General features: G+C 39.8%; 1 protein-coding gene across 3 annotated transcripts in view; it reads right to left on the bottom strand.

The window, feature by feature from the left end:
* The window catches only part of ABCC4 (ATP binding cassette subfamily C member 4), a 141,765-nt gene that overhangs the window by 118,360 nt on the left and 10,143 nt on the right, over positions 1-13,262 (bottom strand). For all 3 annotated transcript variants that reach the window (XM_050971980.1, XM_050971984.1, XM_050971986.1), the window contains exons 2-6: positions 10,108-10,218; positions 7,815-7,935; positions 6,913-7,137; positions 2,265-2,354; positions 1,768-1,931 (exon numbers count right to left, since the gene is read on the bottom strand). In XM_050971980.1, coding sequence (XP_050827937.1) covers positions 1,768-1,931; positions 2,265-2,354; positions 6,913-7,137; positions 7,815-7,935; positions 10,108-10,218 — 711 coding nt within the window. The remainder of the gene's footprint in view (positions 1-1,767; positions 1,932-2,264; positions 2,355-6,912; positions 7,138-7,814; positions 7,936-10,107; positions 10,219-13,262) is intronic.

A 13,262-nucleotide genomic window follows, 5' to 3' on the forward strand; every position in this document is an offset into this window, starting at 1 on the left:
TAACAGCCACACCGAGCATGCCTGGATTTTAGCAAAAGCTTTAATCCTTAAATTACTTCTTCATAGGCTGCCTTCCTAAAATCCATGCAGATTCCCAGCAAATGCCATGTGAACACACTCATCAGCTCACACAGAGCTAAAATCTATTCCAGTTTTACCATTAACTCCTTCTGTTCATTGCACATTTCTGTTCACAAAGAAAAAGATCTGTGCACATGGAGACAAGCAGCTTTCCTGGTTAACCAATTCTTTCCCTTGCACTGCATCCAAACAAGTGGCTGTTACTGAATGGGTAAAAAACCCCACTGTTACATTGCTACTGATTCATTTTTGAAATACATACCTTCAAGGAAGAGATTTTTGTCACCCTATTTTCTGACCCTGGAAAATTAAATTTATCTCTTTATGCCTCAGTTTCCCATCTGTAAAATGGGGATATTAAAGCCTGCCACCACAGGTAAAGCACTAGATAAGCACTAGGTATTTCAATTATTGACTCAAGCCTCAAAAACTTAGAACTAATAAAAAACAGCAATGAAGCAGCTTGATACTTCTGCATGCATATAGCACACGCAGTGAAAATACACATTTAAGAACATATGGTAAGTGTTCTACAACCAGGCTTTATCATAAAAAGAAAAGCCCTTTGAATTTGACAGGGAATGGATCATTATTTGAGAAATAGATCTTGAACATTATTTGAGAAACAGCACGTGAATGTAATGACTGAAGTCTACCACACTGGTTACAAATGAAGAGGTCCACAACTTGTTTTCATTTTTTAGTTCTCATCCCTCTCTTCATACCTGGCCATGCAATGGTAATGCCAGGCTAAGTTTGCCTAGAATATTTGTCTTGAAATACAACTTGAAAAAAAACCCAGTAACTCACTTACAGAAATTTTACTTACCCAAAGAGCTAAAAGGAACCCATTCAACAAAAAGATGTAAAGAAAGATGCCTAACACACCTAAGCATACGTGTACAGAGCAAAGGAACACAAAAATATTTCCAGTTAGGTGTAAAAGCCTTTTATAAATTCATAATGTAAGCCTCGCATGGCTAATTACACAAGAAACGCAAAACCTGGATGCAAGAACTTGCCTCAACAATCCCAACAGAGGCAAGTGGTGCTTGGGGTTTTTAGGATAAAGTTACAGAAAAACAAATTAAATTTGTCTGACAGTGGAAAATTACTCCTCATTCTTATCTCCACAGCCTAGAACCTTGCAGCTGGAAACCTCATAGCTGGTATCAAAACCACCATGATAAATATTTCTTCCCTTCTCTCTCAGTTCCTTCCCCTTTTTTCTCTCTGCATCTTAGTCACTGAGGAGAGAGTGCAAGATCTTTGAACAAGAAACTTCCAGAGCCTTCTGCTGCAACGCCTGTGTTACCCCAGTAAGTCACACAGAGAAGGGCTGACTACATCCCCTGTGGAGTAACCACTACCAAGAATTACTGCAGGAAGGCAAAGCTCAAGTTCCACAATTCTATGCCACCATCCACAGCAAGATAGCTACAGAAACAGTCAGACTCTTCTAATGCACTGGATAACATTTTCAACATGTTTGGATGACAGACCACTTCAAGTTCATAATCTGGAATCCAGATCTCTCACATTAGCAGCTGTAATAAACATTAGCAAAGACAAGAGACACTGCAAAAAATATCACCAGACACAAGCTGATACTCTGCCTCCACCCAATATGCACATTTTAAAACCCAGCACAGAAAATAGCTACAACCCCAAAACATGCAGCCTTACCTGAGGGAAGAAAAAAGCCTCCCAATGCAGGTCTGCACAGGAAGAAGAATAATCAGAACTGCCATTCCTGCCAGACATGACGGGCCTATTTCCATCCAGAGAAGTACTGTTACTGCTATGGCTTGAAGTGGTCCAGCCCACAAGAAGTGCAAGAAAATTGTTACCTAAACAAATAGTTAAGAATCAAAAATAAACTTTTGCTCTTAGCTAACAAATCCAACCCCTAGTAACATTTAGGAAGTACTTCTGCCTGTGGCAAGGCCAGGTTGGATGGGGCTATGAGCAAGCTGCTAGCAGAAGGTGCCCCTGCCCATGGCAGGGAGCTGGAACAAGACGGTCTTTAAGGTCCCTTCCAACACAAAACATTCAATGTTTAAGAAACAACTAGAAGAAATGTTGATTAGAATCATTTAATCAGCAGTTTTAAACAAAACTTTCTTAACTCCAACCCCACAATTTCTTCAGCCCCTTGGAAAGATCTGTGAAATACTCCTTACTTGATCAAATTTGTTCACATCGTTTGACAGCAGGTTTACTATCTGACCAGTGGTAGTTTTCGCCATAGCTACGTTACTGAGACGAAGAGCCTAAAAAAGTCAGAACAGTTCAAACTATCACAGCTTGCAGAGCACAGTACAGCTATACACACAAGATACATAAAAACAGTACCATGGCTAAAGCTGAAGGCACTTATCTTTGCCTGAGAGTATTGGAGCCTTAAATAAAATGAGGACTAGACTAAATATCCTAAATAAAGTCGCAAAGAAAAAAGTATTAAAAAAAAAAGGTCAAGGGAAGGACTGTGAGAATAAAAATGGCATATCTTCATGTCTGAAGTGATTAAAAATAGGAAAATACCAACACAGCGAGCCACCAAGCAAAAGAGCTGTAACTTTCCATGTGCATTGTTCTCCTCCTTACTATGAGCCTCTGTACAAAACAGGAACAGAAAACTCCACCTGAAGGCTAGATTAAAGTCAGAACAGTACAATTGAAACAATTCTGTTTTGAACATGTTATCAGACAGAAGGCAAAAACCCCACAAATTATTAATCTCAGACTGTCTTTGCTAATCAGAGTATCCATTTACAAATCACCTACTCTAGAAAAATTGTAACATTTCTAAATTATGTAAAATGCAGTTTAGCACATACTATGAAAAACAAGAAGAGTAAATATCAAGTATTTTTACACATTAGTAAAAAATTTAGTCAATAGAAAATAAAATGTGTTTATAAAATACGCCCCTCTCCAAAAAATCCCATCTGGAAATATGCAGTCTGAACCTTACTGCAAAGGTCCAAACTGAAATTGCTCATGAATACCAATAACACATCCTGCTTCTTCCTGCTAGAGAGAAAAGACAGGTTTGTAGCACAAGTTTAAAAAACATACAAAGCATGTTGCATGTTTTTCTGCACAGAAATAGTTCACTCCTCAAAAACACTTCACATTTTTAGGCAGTGCATATCTACTTCTCCCTCTCCAAACACTATTACGGCTCCTTTTTGACCAATAACCAAACATGAAAAGCACTGATTGTTTCAAAGATACTGTTCTAGTATTTTGAAACAAGTAGAAGAACATCAGCCATCAAAGTACTACTCAAAGCATAATTTCAAACAAGGCTCCTTACATTTCTTGCACCTCACGTTTGTATTAGAAAGACACAATCACAGAGAGAATCCCAACCCTAACTTCATTGAAACCAGAACAAACACTGAAAGGCAGAAGCTTTTAAAACTCCACTATGAAATTCCTCTGACATTCCAAAAAATAAATCTAGGATACTGAGTATATGAAAGATCAGATTTAGTTATTTGAGAAAATTATTGCTTCATTCCCTGTCTTAAGCCACCTGTCTCTCATGCCCCTGAAATCCCCCAGGTAGCTGCCTGCTGCTACCACGTTTGCTCCACACCACACACTAAGGCTGGTAAGCTCTGAGAAAAGCTGTTAGAAACCCACAGATCATAGCAATAGGAGTTCACAGGATGCATGTTTGGGGAAGTTTCCCATCAGGATGTTTACAGGGTATTTGCTGCCTGAGGTTCACCTGATCCATCAGAAGACCACGGTGGTGTCTTGCTAGTGGCCCATGGCCTGGGTCTGTCTCAGATCTGCCACACAGTCACCTTCCTGACTTCTTCCAAGCTACTTCCACACAAGCAACAAAACCAGTTTTAAAATCATTCTATGAGTCCAGTTCACTTTGACCAAGACAGTCTCAGAAGGAACCACACAAGCATCAAAAGGAGGGTGCTCATCTGTGACTGATTTGTCTGCTCAGGGAAGAGGCAGCCATTCCCATCGTGTGGCAATGCAGTTCCAGTATTTCCTCAATTCCCCCTTGGTTTTGATTTTTTTAATTTTTTTTTTTAAGTGAAATAAGCCTTGCATTTTCCTGGCTGAATGGATATGTCTCGACTGCAAAGTTTTACTTCCATAACCAATTTTTTATCTAAAAGTCCTGTTTTGGTACCTTCCTCTTTTTACTACATCTGATACATAGCCCCATATGAGCTGAGGAAAACGAATTCCATCCCAGCTAAAGTCAGTACACTGACCTCAAAGAACTTCTAAAAGCTAAGTCTTAAAAAATAAAACCAACAAAAACCAGTTTCCCAAAAGTAGCCTTTGATTTCAAAACATAAGATTCTGAGTCATCATGAGAAGGATTTCACTTTCATTTCTGTTAGGAGTTTTCTATGTGTATCACTAATACTTCTTACTGGTAACAAACCTTCTTAAGTGTTTGAATACAGGGGTTTTATAAATTAGATTTGAACTTTCCACGAAATGAAAAATGGTCTAAAACTTAAGAATTATGAACATTTGAGGTTCTCTATTAAGAATGCTCTCTTATCCAATCTATTTATCCTTAGAAATCCAAGATTTTATTTCCTACAGCAATTAACAAACTCTGCTAAAGTGCTGGTAAATAAACACCCCAGTTTCTTTCAAAAGCCTATATGAGGTTAAAGAGAAACTATGACCTATTTATAAGCAGCACATAATGAAGACAAATTATAGAAAGGTTTGTCAATGTTCTGCTGTTACCTCAACCCTCCACCACAGAAGTAAAAATGAGGGCTGAATAATTTTCTATTTAATCCCATCTGTAGAAATGAGGGTGCATATTACAAATATTGCTTTTCCAAGCTTCTAAGCCACTATCAACTCAGCAACAAACACCACCACTATATACATTTTCCATTAATTCCATTTTGATAATCAGTTTGGTAAATTAATACCTTACAGAGATGTTTATGTACAAGAAAGCATTGTGCCATGCTAGAGCCAAGTTCCCAGAGGATCCTTTCCAAGGTATCAAAAGAGGAAGAGAATAAATGTGTACATGAAAAGTCATCACCACTTCAAATGGGGACATTTTTACTCTCCTCACTTTACTGCCTTGTCCAAAAACTTCACATGACCTACACCATTTGTGTTACGTTAATGGTACCTATGTTTAATGGTTAAAATTATGTGCATTTCTTTGCATTCCAAAGAAACTTTGCAGTCCTGATTTTTCAGTTAAACTTCTTTGCTGAGGTCTGAAGTTGCAGGTCACTATTCCAGCAGCACTGAAGATAGAAAGATGGGGCATTTTCCCTTCCAGCATTCTCAGCAGAGATTTCCTGCTAGCAAGCAGACAGGCTCACAGTTTGGGTATTGCCAACAGCTTCAGAAGAGTGAAGCAGACATTTTCAACTGGGAAACAGCATTTTGTCCTGGATGTTGCTCAGCTCCTTCCTGTAAGTAAAACTCAACTTCTCTTGCTCCACTTTTCCTCTGACTGCAGCCTCATCTCCATCTGTAGTTCATGACAGCTATTTCTTGATCAGGACACAGAGACAGCAAAAGAAACCACAGCTCCCTGAACCACATCCCTTCTCACATTTCACTGGTTTTAGTGGAGGGCTGCAGTATTCCCACAATAAAACCAGTAAATGGTAATAACTCCTTCCCTTCAGGATTCCACTTGGTTCTGAACTGTGTCTCCTCTGCCTACTCCTCTCTCTCTTGCCCCTTAAACAGAAGGGATAAAGGAGAAGATGCCAAGCATCCCTGCCTGCCTGGAGGGGGAAGGAGCAGTTCCACAGAACTGCTGCCACTCCCCAAGGAAACCAGATGGATGCCCCAAGGGAGGGGAGCAGCCTCTGATCTGCAAAGGAGACAACCTGCTAGTTCTATCTACATCACTGAAAATCCCACCATTAACTACAACAGGGGTGGGGGGAAACCTAGACAGCAAAGCAATTCCCAGGAGACTGAGCGTGCTGCAGCAGATGGTGACATCCAAACACCATGTCAGCCCCTGGGATCAAGCTGCAAGGCTGAGTAGCTGCCAGCATTCCCTGGGAGCTCTGTCCCTCTCCTGCTCTATGCTGACACTTCTTACAGATCGAGCACACAACACTTCCAAGAGCAATGGGGAGGGGGCTCCTCTCCAACAGCAGCAGGAGTCAAAAAAAGCAGCTCTTCCAAGACTTTAGGGCTATTTAACTCACCACCTTCACTAAGCAAGCCTGAAGCTGTCATTCAGAAACCTCAGCACCAAAGAGAAAGCAAAGCCACATGCACACATCTAAGGCTTGACACACTCCCCATGCACTAGGTCTCTGCTAATGAGTCACTTCAATGGAATTACAATCATGGGCATAACAAATAACTGCATTGTCACCACCAGGTGGGATGTGACATACACACACGTGATTAGGGTTTAAGAAGAAAAAAGTTTTTATTCTGCATGTTTTCTAGCTTATATACTCTTAACAAAGCATGATCTTAAGTCATTAACTACATCACAATAGCTTATTATATTCATTGGTGCAAAGCAATTAGAGTTAATATAACTGGCAAAAGTTTTACAGAAATTTAATAAGGTACATATACACATGTACTTATGCATGTAGTCTGGCTTACAAAAATTTTCATGTATCCCCTCTAATCTGTTTCTATGCTGACAGCCTTGTCTTCTTCTTTGCTATGGACACACTGGAAAATCATCAATTGTTATTTCTTCTATAAACTCAGCTTTGCTTGCAGGCCAGCTGGCAAGCCCCTCCATACTGCATTTTTAAACTCCTCTAACAGAACAGCTGTCAAATACAAAACACAGCTGTGAACAGGTTTGCTTACCTTCCGATAAATCATGTGACACATGGCCACCCTCAGCTTCATGCCAGCCCTCTGCACATGGTAGAAGTATAGGTGGTGCATGATAGCCAGAATAAGGGTGCACACAGACAGAGCACCAGCGTAGCAATATGCAAAATTCAAAGCTACCTCATCTGAGGCATCGTATTCTTCAAAATAATTAATAATTTTTCCCAAAAAAATTGGTTGAATTATTTTGAGGGTTTCCTGAAAGAGAAAGAAGGGGGGAAAGTATTAGAAGTATTAGTCATTTCCTATCACCCCGTGCTAACCAAGTCTGTACACAGGCAAACAGAAGCCAAGTACTGCTGCAAGCCATATCCTTTATTATTTTGTCTTTATTGTGCTCTAAAATGTCAAGCCGATTTTTATCAACACAAAATCCAAAAGAAACATGTTCCACATTAAAATTTAGCAGGAACTTCAAGGAGAACTCTCTCAATTACCAAAAAACTCGCTCTGATGTTGTAAAAATTGCATGCGTATGTATTACACTTCCATTTTTTAAATGCCATGTGTCCTCTGGAGTCACTTAGAGCAAAAAGATCCCTTTCTACTGGGCACCCCACTCAGATACATAAAATACAGATGAGGCTCAGATACATAAAATAAGATGAGCCTTAGAAAGCAAGGCAGCGGTTTGCAATGTCTCAAAAATAATGCACTGAAATGAGCTCTCTGCTCCACTTCCATAATCCTGCAGTTATGACTCAGTTTTTCAGTCTCTGCAGGGCTACAGCTCTGTTTTACCTTTCTGAGAACATTACCAGGCTCTCTGAGCAGTAGAGGACAAAGTCACCAGTACATGTCATGCAGTCTAAGTGGACAAGTTTCACCTTGCTGTTAGCCAAGAAGTAGGTCCTGGGACATTTTACAGCACTTACCTCAATCATTGTGAAAATTCCAAAAACTAAATAGGATTTCCAGTAACACAGAATAATGGCTTTTGTTAAATGTGGTGTTTTCCCTCTCTTTTTCGCTTTTTGCACCTCTTTATCCCAGTACCTGACAAACAAAGTGCAAATATATTGGAGGACAGAAGTAAAATCACAAGGCAATTACCTAGAAAAAATACTTTCAGACTAACAGCCAGATTGCCCTGATCACCTTAATAAAATCCAATCAAACAAAAGGAATTAATCATGTCTTCTCAGTCACATAAACACTTGGTACTTAATATTACAGGCCTATTTGCTCCTGGTTAATCACAAACAATTCACCACTATTGACTATTATCACAATATTATCATATTTGCTGATGAGGAACCCTTCCTGTATCTCTTCTCCTCTCAGTTCAGGCAGTCACCACTCACCTTAATTAAGGGCCTCCTATTCTATGATGTCCTGACCATGGACTAAACTGAGGCAGCACAGTGTCTTTATCTATCCATATGCCCCGTGCTTGCCCAGAGAGGTTGTGACATCCAACCCTTTCTCATGTCTGGCCCTGTCTTTTTTCTGCCACATGCTTTGCTGAGGATTCTGTCACCCAGCAACTTCACACATCTCTCTGAAAGCGAGGATTCACCAGCAGAGTGGCAAAGACCTTACCATCACCACGTGTCTGCCCACAAGCAGGACACAATCTGTTCACATAAAAACCAAAGACAGCAATAGCAAGCACGATTTTAACAAGAAAGTATCACAACTTAAGCAGACTTCTTAAAACACACTGCTGTCACAGAGAAACCTCCCCCTTTTTTCTGAAGACTAAGTGTTTTTCTGCCAAACCTCTGACCTTGATAGTTTGAAGGGTGAAATGAGTATTAGGCATGAAAGCCAATTATTTTGCAACAAAGCACGAAAGTTCAAAGCATACAGATAAGAACACTTTTTTTAAAAATTATTTTTACCCTCTTTTTTTGTTACAAGAATTACAGAGTTATTGTCTACATGTTTTGAAAACAGAAACTATGTAGGTTCTGTGGGGTTTCTTGGCTCAAGAGAAAAGAAGACTTCCGTAGGCAGCTATTTATGAATTATATTCTCTGCTTCTTGGTCAAGAACACTGAAGAATAAAAACCACTCTTTTTTTTTTCTTCTACCATTTCCTGACTCATGCAAGTGTGTTCTTTTACTATAAAAAATAATTGGAAAAAAATCCATCTTCCCTACAGCCAAACCCCTGAACTGCTTGAAGACACAACCATGGAATTTGGCAAAGCTCTCCAGCTACAAAGACATTAAAAGCAGCAACTCCTACGAGCTTATCACCAGCCCTCTTTCCTCAATTAACTTATCCAGAGCAGGATGATGTCAGACCTGGTCATAACCTTTAGTTTCTGGATTCTTTTTGCTTCTTGAGGAGTCTCTCATCCCAACCAAACTATCAGGAAAGTCCATGGGCTCTGCCTTCGGTGTAACGGCAAGAAACAGCAAGGACACACTTTCTTAATACAGAAGCCACCTTTCACTAGGAGGCATCTTCTCCTCTAACTACATTTAGCAGATTATTTGAAGACAAAAATTCTCTCTGTTGGAAGGTTCATGACAATTTATATAAATAGTAGTTATCTGAAGAGATTTTCCTACTAAAATATAGATCCACCTGAGTCCGTAACACAGTCCATGAAAAAGTACTTAAATCCAAATAAAAACACTTCCTAGACACATGCTTTTAGCTGTCCAAGGCATCTTGCCCACTCTACCAGTGAGTGGCAGATTTTCAACATGCATATATTTATATATACACATATATTTAAAGGGTCACTTAATTCAGTTTTCACTCTAAACAAACAAACAAAGAAACAAAAAGAAATAAAATAGAAAACTTTTTTCTCCACTTTTATGCAGAGCAATTTGAAGCTTCCACAGCTGTTTTACCACAGGCCAGAAGACTCACATATTTATTAAGGATTACTACCATTACAGTTGATGAAAAGTTGTCTTTTGCAAGCAATTCTGCAAAGTGTCAAATTAATTATAAATGACATAATGGAATTACTCTAATGCAATTCCATTATGTATAACTTTAAAAAATCTAAAAAGTCTCTATGGTAAATAAGTTTTCTTAGTTCTTATTGCTCTAAATTCTTCAGCATTTTAAACCTTGTTAAACTTTACAATAACATCTTTTAATTTTAGAATAGAAATAAGATTTTTACCTTCTCCAGCATTAATACAAGAAAAGAGAACTGTGCCTTCGAACCCAAAGTATTCTACTATTTTTCTCCTTACCACTGCAATTCCTCTCCAAGCTTCTCTGAGGAATCTTCTGGCATCACTTTATACATATCATCTTCTTCAAGCTTCCGTTTATGGCCGATAATAAATAAGGGATTCAACCACCTAGTTAAATACAAATTATTAGTGAACTGGCCAGCAGACCAAAAAGAGTAATTTCTTTACATAGTAATTTTTTTATCACCTTCTTTCCCCCTCCTGAATCATTCAACATCTACACATTTCACTGCACTTTTATCTAAGAATTAAGTCAACCCCTATCTTGCAAATGGGAAAGTACTTCCCACTTCCTAAATCTCTTTATGCCCATAACACCTTCCTCCCAGGCATCCAGACAGCCAGCATAACAACCCTTCTTGGCCCTAAGGGAATTGTTTTCTCACAGTGCTTCCTTACACTCAAGGAAAAATAGCATTCCTTTAAATATGAAGGGAAAAGCCAGAACTTAATCCAACCATTAAAATATTGAGAGCTGTAAATAAAATTGGAATGCACACTAAAAGACATTTTTTGTAACATTTACTTGAGGAGAAAAGTAGCTGCTGTTCAATTGACATCTTGACAAGTATTAAAGGTCAGTAATTTAAAGACAATCACTGAAATCTCAAAATGGGAAAACAATGGATTATTATGTACCTTACTCATGCATGGAAATACAAACAGAAGCACACTGACACAGTGTGTAGGTTCAAAAAAGGAAAATAATGCCTAACAGCTCAGTTTCCTTAGTGGAAAGATTATTAAAAGCTCACTATTTTACGAGAACACTTTGAAGATAAATTTTAACAGCAGTACTGTAGATTTGTTGAAAAACACAGTATTTTGTTAGATCAAATAGGTCAACTCTCAGGGAAAAGCAAGACTAGATTTTTTATGCACCTGGATCCTTCAGCCTGAAACTGTTTGTAGTTCCCACATCAGGGAACTACAAACAGTTTCAGCTGTCCTCCACAGAGCAAGGATTGTATGGCACAAAGCACAAAAGTGACCAAGTTGTCCATGAGATGGAGAGAAAAGGAATGACACATGCAAAACAGGCATGGCTTAGCAGGAACAATGGAGTTAGGGAACTTGCAGTTTTCCATTTAGTTTGTCTCCCTGCTGAATTTGTGATATTTTGTTTCCAGGAGACATGTAACTTGGCTGTAAGGCTTTTCCTACAAGTACCTTCTCAACTGGTTAACACCATCAAAATCAAGAAGTCATGGATCTGTTTTGGAAAAAATACCCTTGCACTCAAGGGAAGCTGTCTGTCTGATCTCAACTGCCTGGGAAAGTTCTTTAACTGCTGCTTAGTTTATGATACTTATTTACTCCCCAGCTTCACCAACACAGCTCTTAAAAGAACGTGTGGTGTGCTAGGTGAAGCGTGTTATTTTCTGCAAGACCTACATGTGAGATTTCAAAACTGGGGTGGTTTACAGTGAGGGTATTTATTTATTCACAACCACAAGAGTGCTTATGAATACTCATCAACTTGCTCTACATTTCTTGCTCAGGCATGTTCTAACTAAACTTTGTCTACACTGGCTTACAAGAAGGTTGTTGGCTAGTTTTAGAGAGGGTGGATGGGCAGGCAGAACCCTAGAGAGGAGGCTCAGAGTTTCTTCAAAGATAGCACTGTTGTAAAAACCTTTTTCCCAGGCTCCATGGCACAACTGCAAGTAACAAATGGGATTATATAGTGTTGTTCCTAAACTACTTAGCATGTTAGCACAGTGTTTTCGTGACTCATTAAAAAAATTAAGTCTCTATCCTTAGAGTAGCACCTTTGATGCCTAACAGCCCTTTTCAAACCCTTGGAGCAAGTACTGAAGATCTGTTCATGTGAGCTGTTAATTCCTAAATGTATGTTACAGGTACAATTAGAAACAGAAAGGACTTGTCAGACAAGTCTGTTGCTGGGACTTTATGGCTAAATAGCATCAGGGCCCAAATCACTACCACAGCTTCCCCACAAAAGGTCCTAACAAAAGGTCTCAAACACCAACTGCTCCAACCAGCGGCAGAACTTCTGCCTGTGTTCTGCCTGGTTTGACACAAGGAACCTGCTCCATTGAAACATTTCTTCTTTGGCCTCAGTTCTTGCAGACCACAGGTGGAAAGCAGGTAAGAGGCAAATAACCTCAAAGCCATTCAAATAATTTCTGCCTGCTGGAGAAGATAGCCTCTGTTTGCTCCAGGACAAGCAGGGAAAGATCTGCAGACTTCAGCTGACTCCTGAGGTCAATACCCAGTGTTCCTTCTCTTGAAACATCAGTATTGGCCTAGGATGCATCCACGAACAAGTCACAGGTCTCCTTTCAGACACAGGCTAAAGTTACCTTTCCCCTAACATGAGAATCAGGATGAGGCAGCCCTTTTGAGGAAAATACAAAGGCTAAATCCTCCTCCCACCTACGGAAATGGTTTTGAGATTTCACTGGCTACTGCTGCCAAGGTGGTGAAAAGAAAACCGGTTCTGACATTTAACACGGAACATAAATAGGATATTTATTACAGAATCACAGAAAGGCTGGGGTTGTGTCAGAAGGGACATCTGGAGGTCAGCTGGTCCAAATCCTTCTGCTCAAGCAGGGCCACCTAGAGCTGGTTGTCCAGGACAATGTCCCGAGAGCTCTGAAGATCTGCACGAAGACCTCATAACCTCTTCAAGCAGCCTACGACAGTTCTCAGTCAGAGAAATGCCTCTGACATTTCTCATAGCAAAGAAGTGTTTCCTGATGCTCAAGGGGAACATCCTGTTACTCAGTTTGTGGCCCCACTGCCTCTGAACCTACTCCTGGACACCACTGAGAAGAGCCTGGCTCTGCCCACCTTCTACCCTCCCCTCAAATTTTTATTCACACTGATGATACTCCCCATATCTTCTCCTCTCCAGGATGAACAGTTCCAGCTCCCTCAGCCTTTCCTCCCAGAAGAGATGTTCCGAACCCTTAATCATTGTTGTGACCCTTTGCTGTGTTCTTTCCAGCGTGTCCATGTCTCTCTTGCACTGGGGACCCCAGAACTGGATTTAGGGTCCAACTGTGGCCCCAGCAGTGCTGAATAGAATACTGTCTGCATGCAGCAGAGCACACAGAGGAAAACAAAAGAGACTTTAGAAACAGACTCAAATATATAGTCTTAAAAAACAAAAACAACGCTTT

This window comes from Serinus canaria, chromosome 1 (assembly GCF_022539315.1).
Source record: "Serinus canaria isolate serCan28SL12 chromosome 1, serCan2020, whole genome shotgun sequence".
Classification (NCBI taxonomy): domain Eukaryota; kingdom Metazoa; phylum Chordata; class Aves; order Passeriformes; family Fringillidae; genus Serinus; species Serinus canaria.